The sequence below is a fragment of the Aulonocara sp. 'chitande type north' Nkhata Bay genome, linkage group LG2, assembly GCF_057382095.1.
Source record: "Aulonocara sp. 'chitande type north' Nkhata Bay isolate Kocher_YH1m ecotype deep benthic linkage group LG2, A_spYH_male_GT1.1, whole genome shotgun sequence".
Classification (NCBI taxonomy): Eukaryota; Metazoa; Chordata; class Actinopteri; order Cichliformes; family Cichlidae; genus Aulonocara; species Aulonocara sp. 'chitande type north' Nkhata Bay.
The window spans coordinates 18323620-18349474 of NC_141345.1; the positions used below are offsets into that span (position 1 = coordinate 18323620).

Below are 25855 nucleotides of genomic sequence, written 5' to 3' on the forward strand. Positions count from 1 at the left end.
CCCACTGGCTCACACACTCACACACACAGTTCACAGACTGATCTTTCATGCTTCAACACAGATCTGATCCCAACCATGGAGGAAACTGTGTACAGATAAGAGATACTGCAATGTAGTTTTATTTTGATGTTCATGTGCAATTAATATTTTGAACATAAAGACATATTGAGAAAAAAAAGAGAGAAAGAGAGACTACAATTTCTTAAAGATGTCTTGGCCACCTGGACATTCTTTAATAGGACATGACAACAAGGCTACAAATCTCAAATGGTGAGCAGGACTTTCTTAATCCTTATCGCCCTGACCTCTTCTTTTTATGCAGCTGCTAAAGTGGCAGGACCCGAGCTAAAGGTCAGATTTTATTTGGCTTCGATCATGTCCTCTACGTTTGGAGCGTTCGGGAGGGAAGCTTTGAAGTTTTATGCATCCATCAGGTCTATGATTCGTCTCCGGGCGTAATGGCATCCATAAAGAAAGACAACATTGATCTCATAAGCAGGTTTAAACTGTTCAGAGGCAAAGTTAACCAGTAAAGCACACCTTTTTTTAATTTTTTTTTATTTAAATACCCCCGTGTCAGTTGCCGTGTCAAAAAAAAAAAAAAAAAAAAAAATTCACAGTAATCACATTATGATAAAATGCATGCCAGATGTGGGAATCTTTTCAAAGAATTTGCTATTGTTTTTTTTTATAATTTTTTAGTCATTAGTACTAGCTGAATAAATGACAGTTCAGTTCAGTGTGTCAGTTTTTCTATAGTACAGTTTCTAGTGGGCTTTTGTTTTCTATATTATCGTTACAATTCTAGCTGTAAAAATATATTCTCAAATAAATAAATATATAGCATAAATATGTGTATCTAAAATGAATAAATAAGCTTTTACACTTTGTTTTTTTAAACAGGTCTAAAGACAGGTGAGATTAAAGAAAAATCTGTATTCCTTCAAAGTCCTTCTGATCAAGCTACGTCTCTCTGAGTGACACTGTAGTACCATCTTGTAATGTCACAGATTCCCACAGACTCCACACCAGCTGGCATCTCTGTCCAACTGAGGAGATACTCCACAACCGTTCAGCCCTGCTTCTTATTTGTCTCCTAATCCACGCAGGTACTTTTGTGGAAACAAATGACGCCCTCATGCAGAGCGTGCAGACATTCTAGCCTGTCCTCCTGGCTGCTGAGAGATGATGGCCCGTGCATTCCTACAAGAGGCCCCCCACCCCCTTCTCCGATGCCTTTATCCCCGCTGGTCGGGCTGCTGTTCACCAGCCTGCGACCGGTCACATCCCCGCCTGCGTCCCTCCTTCTTCCTTTCTGCTCCCAGGACTGCCTGCCAAGGCTTTTTAAGCATCTATTCCTGATCTGGACCAGGCCTCCAGCTCTCAGCTGTGTCCCAGGATATCCCTGTACAGCTCTGGCACGCGCTCAGGGTCCACAGGCCTGGGCAAGAAGTGTGTAAATTTCTGGTGCCGCCTGGATTTAGTCCCATCCCTTGGTGTCCCATCTTTATTTAATGCCACAAAGTAACGCGTCCCTTTGTCTCCGTGCTTGTAGCGGTTGGATGAATACGTGTTGTACCAGTTCTCCTCAAACTGCTCCCTGAAGACACAATCAGCCGTGAGCTCCTTCTGCAACATGATGTGGGGGGAAACAGAAACACACATCCCAGTTATTCATTAGGATTATTAATTATAGAGGAATGAAAAAGTCTTTCGCAGGGGAAAAAATTGAGAAATAAAGATTTGGGCAACAGGAACAAGAGAAATGATACTTACAGAGCCATACAGCTCTCCTTTGTTGTTCATCCCCAGATAGAGTCCACTGTCCACCCCTTTAATGCTTATCAATCCAACAGCCAGGCTTATGAATTCCAAAATACCTGCAGGAGAATAACACAGTTGTTCTGTAAAGCCTGGCAGAGATAAAAGAATACGATCAAAGAAACTCAGTTCATTACCACAATTAATATTTGTAAATAATCAGAATCAGATCGAAACCTGTCTGTTCTAATACCATTGTTGGCGCGTTTTCGTTCTTCCTCTCATTTGTTTAATCTCAACTACTTTTCTGCAAGTGGAATTATATTTTGAAAAAAATGATCTTAGTATTTACCAAAACGGCTGTGGTCCTTCCTCGTGCCTTGCACTGTGCCATCCGGAAGTATTTCCAGATGAAATCCAGTTCTGCAGTACAACTGCCTCCTCCTGAGAATTCCTTTGAGGTGCGTTAAATCCGAGAATCTGTCCCCAGGTACGAGGTGCTCTTCCAGCCGCGTCTGGCTCTCCGTGAGGAAGAAATGAGAACCGACTTGTGCGACACCGTCGATGCCGTGCCAGACGCCTCCAACTTCTCCCAGAGTGGCAGCACCACCACCAGCAGCAGCCATCGCGTCCGAGCTCAGCGGGTAAAGTTCAGAGAGGAGGTCCGGAGGGAGCGCTCTTGCGTAGTAGGCTACCTGGCTGCCACTTATTGCATGTTTACGTCCCTTCTCCTCCTGTGTTACTTAGCACATGTCCCCGTGTGGCAGTCACAGCCTCGGGTTCGTTTCCCCTGACATCAAACACTCAGAAAATCTCAGCTACTGGCTGCACAGACTTCTCCGGGTTGTTGTTGGGTTGTTTTTTTTAAGGTGCGCCTTCTTCATCAGTTGGAGGTGGGCTGCAGTTGCTGGTCAGACAGCCCGCATGTTGCATACCTGTCCACAGTAGATGCTCGCGCCTCTGTTGTGCCGTGGCGGAGGTTTCAGTAAGTAAGGGGCTCGTTGAACGCTGCAGTGCAGGTAAAAGGAGCTCCTGGAGGTTTTGTGCTCAGAGGCAGGTGCAAAACCACAGGACTCGTAGTGGGCGGGGCTGTCAGATTAGACGTGCCCTTACAGGGCCTTTTCCCCCTCTTATCTCAGTGAGAGAGAAAGAGAGTTGTTGGTGGGCTGGTGGCTTAAACTGAGCGCGCATCACTTAAAATAAAACCAAAAATAGCAAAGATAAACTATAAACCACTTTACATCACCTTTTACACGAGATATAACTCTACGTGTAGTTTCCCCCCCCCAGCAGTTCTTTCACTCCTACAAATTTGACGTTCTTTAATCCACGAGCTACTTGAAATACCCACGGCATTTCTCGCGAGCTCGCGAGTAGCAGACGGCTCGAGCTCCCCTGCTCTCCCTCTCTCTCTGTCTGTGTGTGCGCGTGATATCGGTTACGACACCATAGTGTAAACAGCCATGGCTGCACTGCGCAGGCTTATCGTTTCATTCAGCTCCAAAGCAGAGACGTTCACGGCGCAGAAACCGCCTCAAACACCCTCAAAGGCGACTAAAGCGCAGAAACTTATCGCAGCGGGAGCGAGCATCACAGCCGGCGCCGCTTATTATTACTATTACTATTATTACTCCTGCCGCTCGCACGTCGGTAGGCGCCCCGGACTGAAGAGCCACGTCGAGGCTCGACTCATGCATCTGGCGCTGCCATCAGTTTCCGCCACCGATAAGGTACGATAAAGTAAGCAGCGGCTGCTGTATGGCGACAACATTCAGCTCACTCCAACACACACACACACACACACACACACACACACACACACACACACACACACACACACACACACACACAGAGGAAAGAAATTAAAAATACTCTCAGTTTATCTTCAATGAACAGCAGCAACCTGAACCCCAGCACGTGATCACCAAGACAGCCTCGTGCACGTGAAGTGACAGTTATAATTATATGTCGTTACCATAAGGAGCTATCCGCGACCTTTGGTGCTGAAATGGCAAAAAAAAAAAAGTGCTCAAAAGGCGTCCCAGATCGCGTGGCCAAGTGGCCACCATGACTGAAGGTTTTGCCTGATTGGCTTACAGCCTATGGGCCAAGACTGAACATTTAATGTTGTGTACGCACTGCTGTGTAGATTTAAGTGGTGGACAACATAAGAGGAACACCTGACTGCATTTGTAACCAGATACTGTGCTGCAGTGTATTTGTTAATATCAGAATTTGTTCTGTGTGGTGTTTTCTAAAATACTTTTCTATAATTTACTATTTTAGCATTTTGTAAGTGGTCTGAATGACTTGTAGTATGACGATATATACTGCAGTATACTTCCTCTATCTATACTCTCACGGATCAGTTTGTCAGATGCACCGTCCTATTACCAGGTTTCACTCTTTTACCTTCACAGCTGCTTTAATTCTTCGTTTCATAAATGCAACAAGGTGGTGGAAACACTCTTCTGAGGTTCTGGTCAATGTTGACTTGACAGCATCACATAGTTGCTGCAGATGTGTCGGCTTCACTTCCACGATAGGAGTCTCCTGTATCAGCACATCCCAAAGGTGCTCTGTTTGACTGAGATCCGGTGACTGTGGAGGCCATTTGAGTGCAGTGAACTCACTGTCATGTTCAAGAGGTCAAGACTGTGATAATAAGGGGATGAGTATAATCGATACAATACTCAGGTAGGCTAAAGTGTTCAAATGATACTTAGTTGTTACTAACAAGCCCCAAGTGTGCCAAGAAAATATGCCCTGCACCATCACACACCACCACCAGCCTAAACTGTCGATACAAGGCAGGATGGATCATGCTTTCATGTTGTTTCTGCCAAATTGTGGCCCTACTATCCAAATGTCTCTTGAGAAATTGAGACTCATTAGACTAGGAGTCTTTTTCCCCAACCTTCTCTTGTTCAGTTTTGGTGAGCTGGTGTGAATTATAGCCTCTGTTCTTCTGCTGCTGTAGCCCATCTGTTTCAAACTTAGACGTGTTGTGCATTCAGAGATGCTCTTCAGCATACCTTGGTTGTGTTGAGTTACTGTTGCCTTCCTATCAGCCTGAAGCAATCTGGCCATTCTCCCCTGACCTCTGGCATCAACATGGCATTTTTGCCCAGAGAATTGCTGCTCACTGGATATTTTCTCTTTTTTAGACCACTCGCTGTAAACCCTAGAGACGGCTGTGTGAGAAAATCCCAATCTGGCATTAAAAACCATGCCATGTTCAAAGTCACTTAAAAAAAAATCACATTTCTTCCCCATTCTGGTGGTCAGTTTCGACTCCATCAGGTTTTCTTCACTGCATCTATGTGCTTAAATGCATTGAGTTGCTTCCATGTGATTGGCTGATAAGATATTTGTGTTTAAAAGAACTTGGACAGGTGTATCTAATAAAGTGGCCAGTAAGTGATCATCTTATCTAAACAGGACTGGATGTTATTTTAAAATATTATGTTTTCTTTGTAAATGAAACCTTTGTGATGATTTTGCTTTTCAGGCGCAACATTGCCTTCTTTCAAAAAGCAAGGACAATTCATGGCATCTGAGCAGCTGTAAACCAGAACAACACACAAAGGAGTCATTTTAATTCTTTAAAGCTTCTTTAAAACATGAAGTAATTGCCAGAAAATTAAATCCTTTTTGTGAACCTTCTGATAAAAAAATTAAATATTAATTTGCATGTATGAGTTTTAATTTGTGTCATATTTGCTACATCAGGGGGAGTCACACTGATGATGTAGAAATCTAAAAACCCCCAAATTCATGTATCAAATATTGGCTTTAAAGGATTAAAACACACTGGAAAGTATACAGTATTTAGTAGCATTTAGACAAAGAGGACAACTGCAAAAAATAAATAAATAGATAAATTAAAATCCAAAGAAACAAGTAATTGCTGTCACTTCAGCAGATTTTTAAATGTTTCTGATTCAGGTCTCCCCCTGTTTATACCCATTCTTTTCAGCACCAATTATAAGCTTCATACACAGACTTTTGCAGCCTGGTTCTAATTGTTTAACCTGTGTGCATTGTGTCCTGTTACATAGCACCGCAGAAATGTGTCGACAATGCTAACAAGATTTTTACAGATCATTGGGGGATGTAAACAAACTCGTAAACCATGTGTGATGTGCTCGCTTGGCTCCACGCAGCGAAAAGATTGCTTCTTTGATATCTGTGGCTAGGAGGGAGGTAAGCTCAACTGGTGTCCACATAAAGGGGGGATCCAGGGACACAGGAGACTGGACACCAGAGTTTGGCGGACATGCTGATATTTGATGAGAGGCGGGGGTGGTTAGAGGGGGTTTAATGGTTAAGCAGAGGGGGGCACGCATTCCCCGGGTGTTTGCTCTGTGCCCAGTGGACCTGGCGGTGTGCCACCTGACAGAGAGATCCACTCTGTCTTCACCAGTCCGGCCTTCTGATCTGCCTGGGTTTGAGCAGTTGTAGGGACATTATCTGCTGTGCAGGGATGAAAAATAAGGCTGACATAACATGCGCCCCATTACCGAATTAAAGCATGGGCTTCTTTGTTGTGCCATGTGAGCGAGGCTTTTCGTGACAGAAAAAGCTTCCATGGATTTCATAAGAAGCATCTTTCAGACACTGTAATCACTGATATGATTTGCAGTATTTCATGGCGCATGTGTGTCTGTGTGTGCTTGCAGACAAGGACCTACGGTCTGGATGATGGAGATGCCTACATGTCCTCCTATGAAAACAGATTTCGTCTGTTCAGTTCGGTGGAGTACGAGGGACAGCTCTACATGACTCCGCTGAACTTCATCGAGTCGGTCACTCTGAGCGAACCAAAGAGTGAGTCAGCTCCTGACAGCCAGCTCACAACACAGTGCCACATGTGCTTTGAAAGGAATGAAGGAATGAGTGTTGGTGCTCGGGTCAAATGGTTAGCCAGTCAATTAATCTCTTACTTATTCTACTTTATAAAATGCCAGGATTAGCTTGAAGATTTCACTGTGGCCTTTGGGGCTATAAAGAGTGTGTTTTCCTCCTTTTTTTCACTACACGGTCAAACAATTCATAAACTGCTTTTAAATCTTTGCCCTTTATTGAGCCAATAGGACCTTTGGAGACCTTAGAACAAGAAACTGACAGTAAAAAACCTTTTTTCAGTTCACCTATGTGTATTGCTTTAGCACATTGAAATAAATGGTAAAATTGAGTTTTGGTTCTTTTCTTACAGCTCAGTAAATAAAGCCACAATGTAAAATTCAATTCAGCTTATTTTATCTATATAAAATCAATTAAACCTCTTTATATTTTAAGGTAAAGACCCTAAAATAAATCAAAGCAAACAGAGAAAACCCCAACAATCACACGACCCCCTGTGAGCAAGCACTTTGGTGACAGTGGGAAGGAAAAACTCCCTTTTAACAGGAAGAAACCTTCAGCAGAACCAGGCTCAGGGAGGGGCGGGGCCATCTGCTGTGCCTTGTTTATAATAAACAAGCATTTTATAAAATAATCAGACATACCAGGTTCAAATCTAGGGCGCGGGTGCTCATTCCATGGAAGAATCAGCTGTTTTTCTTTTTCTTCTTTTGTAAAATAACTTTAGTATACTTAACAAAGCCACACGAAATTGTACCTTCCTGTTATGAAAACTGTTCACGGTTACAGGCCCTTGAAGCACATTTAAGTTGGCTGAAATATTTTAGCTTTTTAATTCACGTTATTCAGCCAACATTTTGAGTCCTCAGAGCCTCTTGAATACACATCCAGGAGAGCATGATGGACAGCAAGAAATGGTGTATCCTCCCAAGCCAACCCGGCATGCTTCCACCCACACCTCATCAGGTGTTTAATTAAGCCCATGCAACACCCAAACAGTCCACCATCATCAGTGCGAGGACAGTTTGGGCTGCAGAGGGACGTAACACTTTACTTGACTGTCGTCTCTTTATCTCACGGTTTTGCGTTCCACCTTTATCAATAATCTTGTTAATTATTTTCATACTAATATAGCTTTTAGTGGCAATTGACTGCTACCTGGAGCCTCAGGTTAGGGTTGGACCAACATTTAGCACCTGTAACTATGCTGTATTGTGTCTCGCAGGGGTTCATATCGGAAAGTGCCATTCCAGAAATCAGACTTTTTTAGGAGTCAGGAACTTCGGCAAAGGAATCTCATTTAGTTTCTCTGGTTAAGACTGCAGGATGTGTGTAAAATATGGAGTTTTGAATTCAGCATCTTTTTTTTCTCCTTGGCTGATCACAAAGACAGGGTGGGGACAAGTCCTTATCATTTACTGGGATGCTAATTTTACAGTGAAACGCAGGCTCTTGAGTTCAGTGGCATCCTAAAAGCAGGCGATAATGCTTCTGGTGAGATTACATTTGTTGTATTAAAGATTTATCTGACTTTGATTTATTTAAAGATGTCTCTGTCATCCGTGCACGAGGACCTAGTCTACCATTTACTTCACAAACACAGCAGATGCCGCATGGCCTCCGTGAGCTTTGTTGTTCTGCGAATGAATTAACTGCTTTTGTCAGCTGCCATTTGCTTAATTACATGTCCGTCATGTTACCAGATAAATCTCCACTCCTTCATCCGATTGTTTTCAGTTACGCAATGATTTAATAGCAGTTTTAAAAAAAGCAACAAAAAAAAAAAAACCCCAGGGTGTTGTTTTCCGGAATATCCTTGTTGCTGAGGGCCTGCGAAGTATCATCGGACAATTAGACACAGCTCTAAGTGCTTTCAGTCATAACACCTGCATAAAGATAGACATCTTTACCAGCAACCTTACTTTTATGGCTCATTTATGTGGTAACAAAGTCACAGGGACCCACAGAGACCAAACAACTTAGCACGGATACCATAAATGTAATGATAAGGCAGTCTTGACTTACTGTGATTGATTGTAACATCAGGTGTGTGGCCTCTATCGCTGCATCTAATGATGAAGGTAAACAGGAGGCAGAAAGGTAGTGGCACGCTATTTGTTATTGTTGTGAAGCTGCTTAGTGTTAATTGTGTGGCTGTAATAAAGCCATGCTTTTCTGTTCAGTGCTGCCATACATAAGATCTGCAGGATCGTTATTCCAGACAGAGGCTTTAAAATGTGTCGGTGGAGGGTTAATGTCAATGTTATCGACACAGTTTCCCAGTCAGGTGTTTTTATGATGTGTTCTGCTTATCTTCTGCTTTATTGGCCCCTGGAATGTGCTCATGGAAACACACAGCGTATATTTCTGTCCCTGTAAACATTTGTTTTCACTCGTGCTTCCCAGTCCTGTACTTTTGACTCAACTAACTGTTGGCCTTGTTTCGTTTAGGTAGGAGAGTCTGCAAGTCCCTTACGAAAAAGGTGAGTTTTCCCGTCATTTGTAGCCCTTGATGCTGCTTCACAGAGCCTCCTTATCTGTGTAAAATCCTCTCAAATTACTGTAACACCAGCAAATACATCACACTGAAGGGCTAAGAAATGAATGTGAGATCAGGGATTTTCTTCTGTTCTCGCAGGAATTAGACAAGATGCTGGCTGATACCCCACCTGTTTGGAAAGGATCATCTAATTTGTTTAGAAATATCCGTGAACGAGGTAAAGAACCCACTCTCTGTGTTCCTGCTGTACACATAAATCCTTTGTGAGATTTTATTTTTTAAGGCCCTCCCATGTCTCGTTCAGTGCGTGCTCTGTTGTCCATGTGCCAATCTGGAGCAGAAAGCGTGGGTCGTAGTTTCTATCTTATCTTTCCATCAGTCTGCTAACATGTCATAGATATATTTTTAGATAACCTTTTCTTGAAGGAATGGCTCATTGATGGTACAGTACACACAACAAGGCTTGTTTGTGTCTGTAGTAAAATGCTTCAAAGGTGAAGTTATTGGAAGCTCATAAATTACATAATTATGACTGTAAGCAGCCTGTGACAAGCATCCTTGAAAAAAAAAAGCACTTAAAAATGCTACAAATGTTAGGAAAAGATTCATAAATCTGGCGACATAGAAGAGACTAAAACTCAAGTCAAACTAATATAATACTAGAACTTAACGTTATCTCAATATATAAGCAAAGAAAATACAAAATAACAGAAAAATGCTGGGTCACAGACCCAACCTACAAAAAACACAAGTACATAAATTATTTGTTTGGTTCAATTTAATTCAGTTTTATTTATACAGCACCAAATCACAACAACGGTCACTCCAAGGCGCTTTGTATTGTAAGGTAGACTCTACAATAATATATGCAGAGGAGAAACCCAACAATTGTTTGACTCCCTATGAGCAAGCACTTAGGCGACAGTGGGAAGGAAAAACTCTTTTAACAGGAAGAAACCTCCAACAGAACCAGGCTCAGGGAGGGGCGGGGCCATCTGCTGTGATTGGTTGGGGTGAGAGAAAGAAAACAGGATATAAAACATGCTGTGGAAGTGAGCCAGAGATTAACAACATGATTCAATGCAGAGAGGTCATGTATATATAAGGTTTTATATATATACAAGTAAATATACAGTACTTTGCCAAAGTCTTGATCCACAGGTTATTTCTTTATATTTTGCTTCCAAGGAGCCAGACTTTCTTCTAATTTTTTTTTTTTAAAGTGGTCATGAGCAACAGTTCTCTTTCGTGTTTTTCTTTGGACACTGGGCGCCTTTATTAGCTGAAAACTTGGAAGATTTTGGCATGGTGCACATTGTATCCATAAAATAAAAGGAAACTTGAGAAGTGGATGAAAAAATACCCAGGCTTAAAAACTAACTTCAGCAGTTGATTAGTATGTGAAAAGTCATGTCTTTAATAAACTGAGACAAAACCTGAGAAATGCATCTGACCCTTTAGCTGATCCATCTACTGTTCACTGAAACCTCATCAGAAATGGTCTCAGTGGCTGTCAAGAAGCCGTTCTTAAGGAAGGGAAACGGGGACAAAAGGCTGACGTACGTATGCCGAATGACACAAGAACTGGACTGATTTGAATGTTTTGGAGAGAGAGAGGTACAACAGTAAATGTCTACAGCCAACTGTAAAACACGGTGGAGGCCCTGTCATGGTTTGAGGTGCTTTCAGCCAGTGGTGTTGGGAATCTTGTCAAAACAACCTATGATGGCCTATCAGCAAGCACTTGGTGACAGTGGGAAGGAAAAACTCCCTTTTAACTCCAGCAGAACCAGACTCAGGGAGGGGCAGCCATCTGCTGACTGGTTGGATGTGAGGGGAGTAAGACAGGACAAAAGACACACTGGGGATACTCCCAACACAGTAAAACCATACCTGGATAGACAAACACACTATCAGTGACGGACTGGCCTCCCCGGAGCCCGGACCGCAACATTATTGAAGCAGTGTGGGACCATCTTTACAGAGCCTGGAACAGAAGGTAGCCGACATCCAAAGAAGAGCTTTGAATGTTTCAGAGCTCTTCCTGAAGACTACTTAAAGAATTGAAAAGAAAGCTGCCTAAGAGAGTTCAGTCTGCACTGAAGAATAAAGGTGATCATACAAATATTCACTTTTAAGCTCGTTAGAATTGTACAAACTCTCTTTTCGCCTTTTATACTATATTTCCCTGTATGTTTGCACGTTTCAATAAATATTCCCATTTTGCTCATAAAATATAAAGAAAGGACAGGTTGCTGAAGACAGTATTGCATTTCAGACAGAGCGTCACAAATACGAAGGAGAAAAGGCAACCAAGACAGATTTTCCCTAAGTTTTGGTAAATGACCTGTATTTGTAGAGCGCTTTTACTAGTCCCCTAGGGACCCCAAAGCACTCTACACATCCAGTCATCCACACACACATTCACACACTGGTGGAGGCAAGCTACAGTTGTAGCCACAGCTGCCCTGGGGCAGACTAACAGAAGCGAGGCTGCCATATCGCGCCATCGGCCCTTCTGGCCAACACCAGTAGGCGGTGAAGTGTGTTGCCCAAGGACACAACGACCGAGCCGGGGCTCGAACCGGCAACCTTCCGATTACAAGGCGAACTCCCAACACTTGAGCCATGATCGCCCTCTACTTTTAATTACAGTATGCAAAACACACAGTGGGATCCTTCACTTGTAAACCACTACACTATGAGCCACTATGCTCATTATACCATGCACAATTAAAAAGCTAAAACATGAAGAAGGTTAGAGCTTTTAAAATGTTCTGGTGTCACCTACTCAAGTGTAGTGATTTCTTGTTGGTGGCATAAATTTATGTGCTAAGTTTTTACATTGACAGCTCAACTGAAATCTGTCACTTTGCACTCGGCAACATTGTGACTTCCCAGTCTTCACCGTGTGCACCGTGCAGGCTCCTGAGGCCCGTAAACCGTACACATGAACACTGCACTCTGCACGTCTTTAGCCTATATGTGCTGAAAACAGCAGACTGTGAAACTGCCGCAAACCTGAGGTCTTCGTGAGATCACACGAAGCCCAACTGAAGTTGTCGGTGTGACTCAAAGTCCCCTTTTAATGTTTCCACCTGGGCCTTCAAACTCTGAGCGCAGCAGGTCAGACGTGGCAGTGGAGCATCAGATCTCACTGTTCTGCTCTCCTCCTGTGTTGCTTTAGCTAAGTGCCAATGCTGGGATTTGGAGCTTTTAATCCTGCTGTTAAACGTTGCAGCTTTGTCAGTGAAAAAAGGACTAGATTGATCTGTGAACAAAGCGTTGCTTTTGAGAATGAGGGAGCTGTTTGAAACCAGCTGTGTCGAGACATGTCCCACTGGCCACCCCCCTGATCACCACGGACATGATGAAGCCTAAGAATGGCATTGGATTACATCTCCGGGACTGCCACTCTGTATGAAGTGTTTTTGTGGAATTCTTTGTATTGTCTAACAACATCTACTTGAGCTCAGAGGCTGAGCTTGAAGGGAGAAGGGGGGTCTCCCTCCACGAGTGAAGGTGTGTGGTATTGGTGAGACATGGCAGGAATCTTAAAAGTTTTTTTCCCTGTCTTCAAGCTGTTTAAGCTTTAAAAGCTTTGAAGGTAGAGATCTGTTGTCATTATAGGGTCATACCTGCCAAACTGAGAGAGCTGGGTGCTTTGTTTTAGAATATTTTTCGATGATTTTATGGCTGATCCCATGCACAACTGATGATCTTCTCCCACCTTAGTTTGTGCATTTGCAAAATGCTTCCAGCTCCAAGGAGAAGCATAAGACGGTAATAACTAAATCTTTCCTGACTAGTTGGGTTTTATTCCTCGAGTGTTCCTCTTTCTGAAGATATCTCCCTGCAGCAAACCTCGTACCTGAATTCTTTTCCCATAACATCCAGAGCAGTCACCCAGAACTATCTTACCTCGATTCTCTATCTTCCTGAGCAAACAAAAGCTTGGGAATGCTTTCAGAGGCAGGAGGGAGAAGCCTCCTTAGTTGGTTGAGATGTCTCCTGACACTTACTCTTCTCTTTACCGTGTCACACAACAAAGGGGGCTGAAGGATGCGACACAAAGCCCAAATCGGCTATTCTCAATCAGTGACAGATCACTCGAGAATGTATTACACCTTGTTACCCAAACACGATCAGAAAGCCACGGGCCTTAAATTTGTTTGGGTTTGTGTCCAGATAGGTCAGCTCAGTTGTAAAGTTGGTGTTTGTGTGAGGGGAACACCAAGCATGAAGTAAAAGGCACCTTTTAAGATGTTATCGCCAAGCACGAGGAGATTACCTGTGTCTGAAGGCGTGCTCTGTTTCTTTGGATGGATTGTTCATCTCGGCATCATGACTTTGAACATCTGCAAACACCTTGAGCTACCTGGTTAAGTCATTTGATGCCATTTTGAGGGTGAAAAGGAACATTTAGGTTTTTGTTTCTTGTTTTGACTCTTTTCTTTTTTTTGTCTTTGTTCTAGGTGTCATCAGTTATACAGAGTACCTCTTCCTGCTCTGCATTTTAACAAGTCAGCATACCTTTGAACTGATTTACTCTGTTATCTTTAAAATTTATATTTTAAAAAAGCAATATAAAGACGCCTGTCTGACATAAATCCATTGTGTTTGCTTCTAGAGCCCCATGCAGGCTTCAGGATTGCTTTCAACATGTTTGACGCAGATGGAAATGAAATGGTGGACAAAAGGGAGTTCTTGGTGGTATGGAAATCACCATTATTTATCAGATTTAATCACATGGATTTGATGTTTAATATATGGTATGTTCTATCCTAGCTGGAAGAAATTTTCCGTAAGAAGAAGGACAGAAAAGACATTACTGAAGATATGCAAAGACAGGACCAGCAAGTATGAGCTTAAATCCTTTTTTAGTGGCTCTAATGTTTTTTTTCATCAGCCTGGATTCACCAGAAAAGGCCTGAAAAGCATGCTGCATGCCGTCTGCACAAGCAACACTGTGACAAAGTTTGCAACTTATCATATAGGAACTATTGGAGGTCTGGATCTGTTTTTTTATGCGCTTATCAGAAAAGCAATGAGGCTTGCTGTGGGGTTAATTTAACACCTTTTCCTGTCTCTGTGCACACACTGGACACAGTCTATTGATATCTTGCAAATCATCAGCCCAGATGGCAGCCCCTCCCTGAGTGTGTTTCCGACTGAGGTCTCTTCCTGTTAAAAGGGAGTTTTTCCTTCCCGCTGTCACAGAATACTTACTCATGTTGGTGGTTGGGGTAGTAATCTGATTGTTGCAGTTTTTTCTCTATTAATGTAGTGTCTTTACCTTACAATATAAAGGGCCTTGAGGTGCTAGTGAACTAAACTAATAGCTCAGTATTCAAGATGTGCTCATTTCTGGCTCCACACTGAAGCCCACTTTGAAGGACTTAGCCAGTGGGTGAAGTCACATTTTTGACATCTCTCTCTGACATACAATCTATGGCAACAACATGCAACAAGGTGGTAATTCAGTGTGTCACAAAAGCTGTTCTGAGGAAACGATAGATGCCACCACTAATTTGCCTCAAGCTAAGCTATTTTTATTTAAACTGAACACGATAATGAGCTGGAGAGTTATACGCTAACGGTAGAGATAAAACTGAATGCCAAACAAGTATAGCAACAAACAGCAGCCACCGGTTTGAGTTGCAACACTAGAAAAGTGTTGCTAGCATTACTTAAGTTGGCCATTTTAACAGGGAGTTTACTGTTAATGACCTCATATGGCCGTTGAGGAACTGCAGTTTTCATTCCTTCATTATTCAGTGCATTTTCGCGCTTTGACCACAAACTGGGAATTGGTGTGAACTGACAGAGCTGAAACAAAACATAATTTTTATATATTTAGCTATTTTTTATGGGCTACAACAGCTTCTTTTTAACTGTTTCCAACTAAGAAAAAAAGAGCTTTTAGAAATCCAACGAATGCTGCCCCCTTAGAGCAGAACATAGTTTGCAGCTAAAGAGCCATATTGTCCCTGAGGAGTTGGTGGAGGCCAAAATCAGAGCTGAAAGGAGAATGAATGATTGATTTACATTCAGAAACCTCCAATGAAATGTTGTCAGTCTTCTTCTCATATGAACTTAATAAGCTGGTGAGACGGCATGTTTACTGCCTGCTCTGTTTCCCGCATTAGTGCCAAAAAAAGAAAAGAAGTAATGCAGATTTAAAGACATCAGTCTGAATCTCAACATCGAGGTCAGATCAGACTGTGTGGGTCTGTGCTCGCTTGAGACACTTGCAGTAATCCTAGAGAGAAAACTCGCTGCACAGAGGTGACGGTGGTCATACAGGGTAAAACATGCCTAAGGCTCTCATCTTTTTGGAGTTGTCTTACACTGCATGCAGGTGGATGTAAACAGGGCGAGCTCAATAGAGCGATAAGAGCGACTCTTTGAGGTCTTATCTCATAAGAACGCAGCATAGAGGAGCTTATTCTGCTGGGACAAACGTTAGCATCTCTGGACGGCCTTGAATTAAAATTGCGCCCGTATAACTATCAAAAAGATCATTAGAATGGATTCTCTAGATCAGGATGGGCTGGCTGTGCATGCGTTTATAAGGCTTAACAGTAATTTGGGACCATTGTCAGATACGCTGTCTCGACTTGATGTCTTTTCCAGCTGTCTTCCTGTTTTAAAATACATTGTGAATTATAAGCTCTGCACTAATTCACCTGTCGTCTTTTTTCTTTTGCATTTCAGAGCCTGCAGCTTTACGGAAATCACAAATCCCAGGCTCGCAGCGTATGTAGCCTGTAAACGGTGCCTCTTCTTGCACGCTTTCTGGAATGTGGTCTCCTTAACCTGAGTTATCATAGGAAATATACATGTTTCTGAGGGGCTGACACCACCCGTATTTGTCCAAGATAACCTCACTTCACATTCAGTGAAATCCGAAATACCTCACTCTGTGCTTTAGAATTATCTCATATTTGTGTGTGTGGCAAAAGCAGGAGGGGTGCAGCTCAGATGATTTATGTACTCGCCTTTTGTCAGTGTTGGGCAAGAGATTTCACTTCAAAAAGCTCTTACCTGAAGACTGACACCGCTTTTGCTTGGACCCACATGTTTTATTTTTACAGTTTCTTGAGGAGTGGTATTTAGGCTCAGGTTACCTTTAGAGATGGGTTTGACCATGAAGATGCCAGTCAGACGGGAGCAGCAGAAGCACTGTGAAAGCCGCTCTGCAAACACGTAGGAGAGCCTGCAGCTAACTCAGAGCGCTGTTTGAACACTTTACCTGTAGGTGTGTCTTCTTCTTCTTTCTTTTTTGTGTGTTTTGATTCCCTCTGCTTTACTGTAGGTGTCTTTCCTGCACAGAGTTCAAAAGTCAAACCTTTTCAATAAGACATAACAGGCACGTCTTGAGTGCTGCGGTTGGGCTTTCCCCAGCATATTCTAATTACAAGTGTTTCAGAGTCTTTTCATGGGATGAGATGGGAACAGCGGCCAGCATTAAAGAGCTGTTCCGTAATTAGCTGCGGGATCATGCCGTACATCTCCCTCTCTGCTAAGAAGCACTGAGGCGTAGACGAAGAGCTGTTTTATCAGCTGTCTCGCTTTCTCCCTCGGGCCTGAGAGATGAAAAAAAGAACTGAATAAGATAAATAAATATTATGAAATGAAGCAAGCCACACTTAAGAACACGTGTCAGCTGGCTGCTTCTGGTTGGTTTTTGCAATACTTTTGTTTTTCAGGGAGGTGATGTCGGGACTTGAGAGGCCTTGAGGCTCAAGAAACGATGGGTTGAAATAATAAACAGTGAGAATGAGAGGGGACCAACATCTTTTGTTTCATAAGTGGGAGTTACATTTGTTTTTCTTCACTAAACAGAAGACTGGTTTCCTGTGATCTTTTTTTTCTTATTTTTTATTGCACATCAGTAAGGAGAAAATGTTTTCTGGAGCAGCTGTAGTCGCTCCGCGGCAGCTGGGAAGGCTAAGGAAGAAGTGTAAACTGTAATAATGGTAATTATCCGTTAATCAAAGATCTAAGCCGCCCGAGCTCGTTGAGAAAAATACAGCAGAGTGGCTTCCAGTAAGCATCGAGCAGTGGATGTGACGTGGGGCAAAAAAACACTACAGTTCTGGAGATGGAAGGTGTTTGATTGCCTGCATTTACTTTGCAGTGTAGCATCAAACGATGACATATTGTCGGATTCAGTTTCAGCGCTGACCCGGCATGAATCCTCCTCCAGGTCTTACACCTCGCATGCTTTGGACATGTGTTAGCCACGTTGGCTCGACATCCCTGCCAAGAGGCTGCATGCATCGCTGCAGCGCAGGCTCATGTCAGGGCCGATCAGCCTCTCGGATACGCAGGTGTCAGCCCCGCGCTGTTTCTGCATGTGTCTGTCCCCGTTGTCTCTGTGGGTATTCAGCTCACCTGTCTGTCTGTCTTTTTTTTGTATGCCTGCCCAGTTCTCCATCTCGCTCTGTTTCCTCGATCCTCCCGCCTGTAACGCCGTGTACCGTCTGAGTCTGTTCATCCACCTTCCATTCCCCTTCTCTTGGTGACACGAACCAGATGTGTTATGTCTTCTAACAGCTGTGCTTCGATTGCTACCACAGGTTCTAAAAAAAGACGGTCAGCATGTGGCTGCCCGAGGCATGTGGGATGTTCTCAGACGTGGCACGAGTCAAGTTCTGTTTTCTGATCTCACCGAGGTAGCCGGGCACTTTTTTTTAGCTGTTTTGCTAAATAATCACAAAAACGATGCTGTGCATGATCCTCAGTTTCCTGATGCTTCTGCTGGAATCTGACAATAATGTGTTAGGGAGCACAGCGCTCTCCACTTACGCATCTGTCTAATCAGTGGTGTGAATTTTTTAAATGGCGCGTCGACAGGAAGAAGCGTGGCATGGCTGATGGTTCTGTTGCATGGCACACGTTTGTTAAAAAGGAGAATTAATTAATTCTGAGTCGAGCTGAATCTGGAACATTCAAAAGCTGAACCTGACAGCTGGATGGGAAGTTTTGTTGAAACTTTGTTTCTGCTTTAATGGTTGCAGTAATCAGTGGGATTTGTTGCATTGTGTGGTTTTGCAGTCTGTAGCTAAATCTGTGTGTTAATGCTGTGAACTTTTGTTCCCTCTCATAGAACGTGGACTTAAAATCGGAGACCACACTCTTGGTGCATTTCTTTGGGAAAAAAGGCAAAGCTGAGTTGAAATTTGAGGATTTTTACAAGTGAGTCGAGAAACCCGTTGCTTGCTCGGTGATTAATGACGATGTCCCTGGAAAAAAAAATCATTATCTGATGCTATTATACGGCCATTAATCATTTTCATACCGTACCATACTAACCCACCGACAGTTAGTGGTTTTGTTATTGACTATGTTAAGTATTCCTTTGTACCAAGCTTCTGGCGATGGCGTTTCCTGTCAGCAGCTGCCGTCTGTCTCCCTCCTTCAGGTTCATGGACAACCTGCAGACAGAGGTGCTTGAGATAGAGTTCCTCTCCTACTCCAAAGGCATGCCCACCATCGGCGAGGAAGATTTTGCTCAGGTCCTCCTTCGCTACACCAATGTCGAGGATGTTAGCGGGTATCTGGAGAACATGCGTCACAGTATACCAGATGAAAAGGTGCGCTTTTACCTTCAATTTCCCTTTGAACATTACTCAAACAACGAGGTTTAACCTACAGTATAATATAATCCAATACCACCAGTATACTCGCAAAGTATCCCCCTACTTCCTAACAATGAATTTAAGAAGTACATCTGTATTTTCATCATAGCCTGTATGAATGAAAACTCTAATGTCACCCGAAGTTTAAAGTATTGCACCTTTAAAAAATAAAATAAAATACCATATTCATGTGTCCATGCCCTTCATCATACAACATGATAAAGGCCGTGGTCTTATTCATGCTGTCACAAAACCTTTAACCTTCATTTAGTTGGAAGAGTTGAGTTATATGCATGTCATAGTCAGTACAATTGTTATGAAGGGGTAAATATACGGTGGCCCTGAGAGGTCAAACGCACTGCAGCCTGAGAAAACACCAGCAAAAGCAATGAAAAGCCAACAAAACACCGAAACCGAAACATTGTGTTTTGTGTGCTTTTGCAGCATTTTGTCTATTTGCTTGTGTTTTCTTAAATTGCCTGGCTGCTGTAGACTTAGCTATAATGACCAAATAATTTTTGCAGCAGGTTGTATACATTGTCCCCCCTGATGCCCATGAGTCGGCTTGCTTTTGGAGCCTCAAGTGGCCACACAGGGAAGTGCAGTTTTTGGCAACTGTGCATTGACTTTGTTTTTCTGCAGCAGCAGCCGCAGCTCAGAATTTCTGCATTTCACTGGATTTCACTGTAATTAGCTGCTGAGTATAAGAAAAGAGGGTTGACATTTTTTTGTGCCAAACTTTAGCTTGAAGATGGTTAGTTTAATTCAACTCAGTTTGCACTTAAATATGCATGGGAATGATATCGCCCCTATAGTCCAGTATACTCTCTATCCTAAATGGAAGATATGTGTTGCTGCTAATTGGCAAACTACTACATCAGACAAGATAAGACCTTGTGAAGCCACAAAATATTGTGGCCGTCCTGTTAAATTCCCAAAATGAAAGAATTCCCACTTCTGTGTGGCCCGAATAAAACACAAAGCTTCAAAATTGCTAAACCCCAATAAAAACAACTGCAAAAGTCATAACACTGCATCACTCCAGCAGTCGGAGGGGATTTCCAAAAGCTATGCAGACTTTTCACTAGATGCTCTGTAGAATCACGATTCTTCTACAAAGACAAAGTTTGGATCCTCGCGTGGTGATGTGGGGCTTTAATCCCGAAGTAGTCTGCGAAGATATTGGTTTACATGAACATGGAAGCATTTCACCCATCTCTTCCTTTTAATGCCGCTCTGTGAATTAGCTGTTGAGTGAAACAGCCTCATTTTGGCTTGAATTTGTTTTTCCTCTTGGCACGCTGACCCGCATGAGAAGGTGCCAGCAGCTCCTCAGCCAACTGGAGTAGCCTGTTGCTAGATTTCCATTGATAATCAAGTGGGTCTCATCATTACGCTGAGAGATATTTTATGGCTCTCACATTGTTAAAACAGCAAAGCATCACAGATTAGTCATTACTCCATTTGTTCGGCTGTGTGTGTTGTCTGTTTGGCTGGGCCCCCGGCGAGAGAAGCAGCTAGTAGCTGCAGGATGGTTGAGTGGACATCAATGGGCTCAGTGTTATAGTCATCAGCCAAGCCTGAGATGTTTGGGGATTCATCACTTTTGTTTTTGTTTATTCAAGTATCAGGTTAATCTGCTTTAGAAAAGTCTGCAAACGGCCTGACCTCTTCCCAAAAGCGACGATCCTCTCCCCCTTCCTCACCCACTGCTGACAGCTCAGCGTGTCCATACCGCACAGGGAAAATCCAGCAATGTATACTTTGTCTGTTTGGGTGTGTTATCTATCTGATGACTCCAAGGTCCCACACACACTAAAGGATTCCCCACCAGATGAAAGAAAGCAGATTACACATTGTGTGAATTTTAGCACACGGTGCCGGAGTGTTGACACATGTGTCTTGTTTGCTTTACGTGTCTCGGCGGTATCGTGTCCGTGAATAAAAGCTTTGCCTTTTTTATTTGGTTATTATTCCTGTGCAGGGAATCACTTTTGAGGAGTTTCGGTCCTTCTTCCAATTCCTTAACAACCTGGAGGATTTTACCATCGCCATGCAAATGTACAACTTTGCCAACCGCTCAACTGGGCAAGGTAACGTCTCACATTGTGGATGCATGGACAGAAGGTGCTTTTAAAGTGATTTTAGTTTTATTTTGTGTCTCTGACTTCTTGTTGTCTGTCTCTGACTCATGGGGGAAAACCAAAAACACAACTTCTAAACTTCTATAGAAAGGACCAACCATTTCGTAGTCTACCTGGACTAATTATGAAGAGTTTTAAGTCGAGAAAAATCCATCCATCCATTCTCTTCCGCTTAACCTTTTTCAGGCTTGCGGGAGGACTGAAGCCTATCCCAGCTGTCTCAGGGCGAGAGGCAGGGTACACCCTGGACAGGTCGCCAGTCTGTCGCATGACGTCGAAATCTGTGATATAACTACAGTTTATGATTATTCCAACTCTAATGTTCAATTTCTTTATGTTTGTAAAAAGAGACAAAAAGTGCAGAGTTTAAACGTCTCCTTAGCATCATTACCGTTAACAGATCTGAAAAAAAAATGGTACCATCATCTAGCTAGAGCCAGAAAAAGTAAATCCACACCTGAACACTGAATCTACATGTGAGTGTATTAACAGATTACAACTGCTCAAGCAGCCTCCAGTGCAGCAGGTTACCTGCCTGCAGGGATTTGCTCCCATGCAGCTACAGGCAGTTTTGTGAGGCTGGTCAGAGATGATGGGCTCGATGACCTTTGACTCATAGGTGACTTTGACTGAAGTGTTCAGCCTGCGCTTTAGCTGCTCCTGTTTAAAATGTGATTCGATGCTTTGTGTAGAACTCGAGTCTTAAATCCATTCGATTAAAATAGAAGTATATTTATTTGTTGCACAGAGTGTCGTAAATTCCTCCACCAGTCTGAGTTGTGCTCTTCATGAATAAATTAACCGCTCTGACTTTCATTTAAAAGTTGAGAGAGCTTTAATATTTATAATATTGCTCCTTTGACCAACCACAGCATTAGATTCACCAACCTAATATGGTGATGGTGCCACGAAAACAGCTTGGAGCCACTCAGGGCATAAATAAGGCCTTCTGAGGGTGCCTCGTGTCCTTGGTCTGACATATCGCACAGATGCTTAGTTGGACGGAGATCCGGGGAATCATGGAGCGTGGCAGGACTGCAGCAATGTTTAGGTGGATGGTATCAAAGTACGATCCACATAATTGCGAGGATCCAAAGCTTGATACTGATGTTTGATACTGTTAACATTGGTAATACACATGTGATAATGTGTCATCTGCAGAGGAATTTGCCAGAGCGGTGTACGTGGCCACCGGCATCAAACTGACCCCCCACTTGGTCAGCACTGTCTTCAGGATCTTCGATGAGGACCACGACAATAAGCTCAGCCACAGGGAGTTTGTTGGCGTCATGAAGGACCGGCTGCACCGCCGTGCTGGGGTAGGACAGCTGAGGGCTTTTATGCATTATTGATCTATTTTCTGCTTTTTTTTTCTTTAACTCTCTCTGTCAGTGCAAATGGGCTCAAAGGTGAGCACATAAATCAGAGTCAAACAGGAAAATACGGTTTAATTAAGAACTCAAATATGCATGTTTACATTCAGCGATACTAATTTCCTCTACTTGATCAGCTTCTAGTAACAAAATCGTCATGTGTTCTGCTTAATTTTGACTTTAAGTAAAGGCTGATTTTGTGCCATTTTTCTTTAGCTTGCAGTATCCTTAGATACACCACATAGTAATGTTTAAATTACACTCCTGCTGCATTTTGTCACTGAAACACAACTCAAAGAGTTGAGCTTTATATGGCACTATACTGCCATCTAGTGGCTTCTCTTCAAATCAAACTGACTTTCTTTCTCTTTCTTTCCCCTTTCGCACATAATTCACAGGGCGTCCGAGTGGAGGAAAAGTTTGTCTCTTTCAAATCCTGCATGAAGAAGAAGCTTTCAGGCAAATAGGTAAAAGCTTTTTGCACGGTGTCAGCGTTCACTGACGAATGGGACAAAATACAAAGGATTAAAAACTGCACTACAACAGCACACAGTCTTTGGAGATGTGTTTGAAGCCCACGCTGTCCTCGTCGGCAGCATTAAGTTTCACTGTAATATTAACGCCTGAACAACTGCCACCAGATACCGGCTTAGGCCTGCATACATGAGCAGTGAGCAGTGCAGTTTAAAGCTGTATACATGTTTCAAAGGAACCTCGCAGGAGAGGGCATAATAATCTGATCTCTGATTTAAAAAAAAAGGAAGGAAGGAAGGAAGAAAAGGAAGGAAGAAACTAAAGGAAGGAAGGAACAGTGGTGAACCGCTGGCAGGGTCATGGACAGGCAATGCTGACTGATGCAAACGGGGAGTGAAGGCTGGCCCGCATGATCCGATCCAACAGGCGAGCTCATGTAGCTCAAACTGCTGGAAACTTAATGCTGGTTCTGACAGAAAGGTGTCAGAATACACAGAGCATCACAGTTTGTTGTGTATGGAAATGCTTCTATAGGAATAAGGTGAGCTGGTGAAGGCACTGTTAGGTTGTGGGTAATGTCTGCTGGAATGGTTTGAGGAGCACAACAATGAGTTTGAGGTGTTGACTTGGCCTCCAAATTCCCCACATCTCAACTTACAGGACTGAAAGGATCTGTTGCTAACATCCTGGTGCCAGATACCACAGCTAGTGGAGCCCGTGCCTTGATGGGTCAGGGATGTTTTGGCAGCAAAAGGGGCACAAACATGATATTAGGCAGCTGGGCACAGTGTTGTGCTCAATAGGTGTACAGAGCCTGTGCTAAAAATTTACTCTACTAAACTTACATCATACTTCAAAAGACCTTGATTTTTTTTCTTCTCTACATACTTGCAGGACTGCTGCTTCACTAAGCTCCATGACCTTTTTTAAGAGAAGGTTTTTGTTCCTCAGAGGGAAACACTGAATTGTCTTAATGCTCCCTTAATGCGATTTGGTTTCATGGTTACTTTTTTCTCTTCTCTCTGTTTTGTCAGCAGGTGCAGGTCCCAGCACCAGTGCATGTCTTACAGTGTGGATCAGCAGCGTCTCCTCTCTGCGACGACAGAAGGGTTAATGCACACTGCAGCACATTATTGCTCTATCTTAGAAGCTTTGAAATAAACAGGATGTGGCACGAAGAGGATGTGGTCAGCCAAATGGAAGAGGCGTTGTAAGCGGTCAAATGAACACAGTGACCTGCTACTTAACACCCAGCGTTACAGGACTCTGCAAGTCTAACTATATGCTTTTGCTATTTATTGTTGCTGACTTTTATTTATTAATTTAAAAAAGAAAAATCAGGGTTTTCTTATTAATGCTTAAGTATTTTTTTTGGTCACTCGTTCTGTCCTGAGCCTGATATGCCTGCATACTTGGTCCTTTTGTGGTCTCTGCAGCCCCCCTGAACAGATCAGCTTCCCCTCCTCCTCTCGCTCGCCCCCAAAGCTCTGCAGCTAAAACCCTCCAGGATCCTCCAGAGAGGCAGCAGGCCCGAACACACTCACTGTGGCTTTCCCCCCCGTTTGACTACAGGCAGCTAACAGTGTTAATCATTTCTTGGCTGGTGCAGAGAAGTGCTTTCACACCACTTGCAGGGATGACCTCTGTATAAACGTATGCAAAATGCTAAAGCCATATGTTTGTTTCACTCCTGAGCTTTAATATAAATGGAGTTACCGAAACTAAATGTACTGTTCCTTTAACTTCCACTTATTGTAATGAGTTCTTAAGCAATGTCATGCTTTGGGTAGAGCTGTGCTGAGGGAAAAAAAGTTACATGCTTTAATATTAACCAGACTAATGTGTTTGCATTTCAGACTACTCTCTGTTTAAATATTGGAATAGCTGAGCTGCCTCTTTATTTCAGATCAGGCTTTGACTGTTACACCGACATGCACGTCACTCACGTGATCACTGTTTTCACGCCTGTAAGCGAATAAACCGCTCTCGGCCGAGCGTCCTCTCAACAAACTGCTGTTGCTTTCTCCTCTCTGTGATTACAGTGGACTGGTGGCAGCACCACACTAGATAAAATTAGCTGTTTTAATCTCAACCTGAAGGCAAATCATTAACAGTATTAATCATTGGGAACTTGGGGCTGTGTGGGTGTTCAAGACTCTAATCAGGGGCTTTTTTTAATCTTTGAATGATTAATTCAGCTCTAATCCTGCACTTACTGAAGTTACATGAAAGGTAGTGTCATTTCAGTGATCACACATTCATTCTTAGCTATTCAACTGTACTTTGCATTCCAGCTTGTTTTGATGAGGGCTTCACTTTTCCTTCACTTTCATGTGAGCAATCAAGTTCATATAAACAGATATTGTGCCATCTGAAAATGTCTGTTTAGTGGTGCTTCAGCAACTTCAAAGAACTGCACCAAGTTGAGAGACTATAAACATTAAAGAATTCCACATTCCACAGGCTGAGGAGCATCACTTATCCAAGTGTATTAGTCTGAATCCATGTGGAAATGTAACCGACGCCTGCTGTTGTGTCACGTTGTGGCTTCACTGAAAGCTTCAGGTCATCTGCGCTGCCCTCCAGCGCCATCTCTTCAATCAGTTTAATTTCCCTCCATTTAACTGGGCTGTACTTCCCAAAGTAACACACATTCATAAGGATATTTTCACTTTATCGTCAGATAAAACCTTACATCAGCTATTCTCATGTAAACTCACGTATTCATGATCACAATTAATTAAGCTTTGCACAACAGGGCTCTCAATAATGTGCATAGCAAATAATAATAATACACATGTGTAATATATTAATTAGTAAAATAAATACTTTTGAAAACTGGTCAAAAAGTGAGCCATAATGATCTGGATTGATTGACTTGATTGATTTTGGTCCGTGTACCCAAACACTGTGAGGCACACGAGGGGAGAGTCCATAGAATGAGCACAAGACCTGTAAGTGCTTATTGTTCTATTATTTATTCTATTATAGTTATATTTATAATTATGATTCATTTGTGGCCCACATTAAGTGTAGGTTGAAGTCCTTTCTGAAGAAATTTAAATACATTTTCTGTCCTTTGGTACATTT

At 42.8% G+C, this 25855-nt stretch overlaps 2 protein-coding genes across 4 annotated transcripts; one reads left to right on the forward strand and one right to left on the reverse strand.

Moving 5' to 3' along the window:
* Positions 1–219: 219 nt before the first annotated feature.
* fgf20b (fibroblast growth factor 20b) lies at positions 220–2935 on the reverse strand. Its single transcript, XM_086307101.1, has 3 exons — positions 2114–2935; positions 1777–1880; positions 220–1629 (listed from the first exon to the last, which is right to left on the reverse strand). Exons 1-3 carry the CDS (start codon positions 2385–2387, stop codon positions 1384–1386), a joined length of 624 nt encoding a protein of 207 aa, XP_086163227.1. The 5' UTR covers positions 2388–2935; the 3' UTR covers positions 220–1383.
* A 241-nt stretch (positions 2936–3176) lies between these two features.
* micu3b (mitochondrial calcium uptake 3b) lies at positions 3177–25480 on the forward strand. 3 transcript variants are annotated; one of them, XM_086307031.1, is made up of 15 exons: positions 3177–3491; positions 6444–6591; positions 9079–9110; positions 9266–9344; positions 13603–13650; positions 13758–13840; positions 13916–13987; positions 15845–15886; positions 17713–17808; positions 18243–18331; positions 18558–18729; positions 20759–20867; positions 22080–22237; positions 22690–22758; positions 23803–25480. In XM_086307031.1, the coding sequence occupies exons 1-14, from the start codon at positions 3225–3227 to the stop codon at positions 22756–22758; spliced, it is 1464 nt and encodes a 487-aa protein (XP_086163157.1). In that variant the 5' UTR covers positions 3177–3224; the 3' UTR covers positions 23803–25480. The 3 variants fall into 3 exon arrangements, with proteins under 3 accessions (XP_086163157.1, XP_086163149.1, XP_086163164.1); XM_086307023.1 differs by having other exon boundaries at positions 23800–25479; XM_086307038.1 differs by lacking the exon at positions 17713–17808 and having other exon boundaries at positions 23800–25479.
* The last annotated feature ends 375 nt before the right edge of the window (positions 25481–25855 follow it).

What these genes read in the sequence shown, in the direction of transcription:
- fgf20b (XM_086307101.1), bottom strand. Translation starts at nt 2,387, where the DNA reads ATGGCTGCTGCTGGTGGTGGTGCTGCCACTCTGGGAGAAGTTGGAGGC. An exon ending in GAAGGACCACAGCCGTTTTG is followed by an intron (nt 1,881 to 2,113) that starts GTAAATACTAAG and finishes ATTCTCCTGCAG; the next exon opens with GTATTTTGGAATTCATAAGC. An exon ending in AAGGAGAGCTGTATGGCTCT is followed by an intron (nt 1,630 to 1,776) that starts GTAAGTATCATT and finishes ATCATGTTGCAG; the next exon opens with AAGGAGCTCACGGCTGATTG.
- micu3b (XM_086307031.1), top strand. Translation starts at nt 3,225, where the DNA reads ATGGCTGCACTGCGCAGGCTTATCGTTTCATTCAGCTCCAAAGCAGAG. An exon ending in AAATTTGAGGATTTTTACAA is followed by an intron (nt 18,332 to 18,557) that starts GTGAGTCGAGAA and finishes TCCCTCCTTCAG; the next exon opens with GTTCATGGACAACCTGCAGA. An exon ending in ACAGTATACCAGATGAAAAG is followed by an intron (nt 18,730 to 20,758) that starts GTGCGCTTTTAC and finishes ATTCCTGTGCAG; the next exon opens with GGAATCACTTTTGAGGAGTT.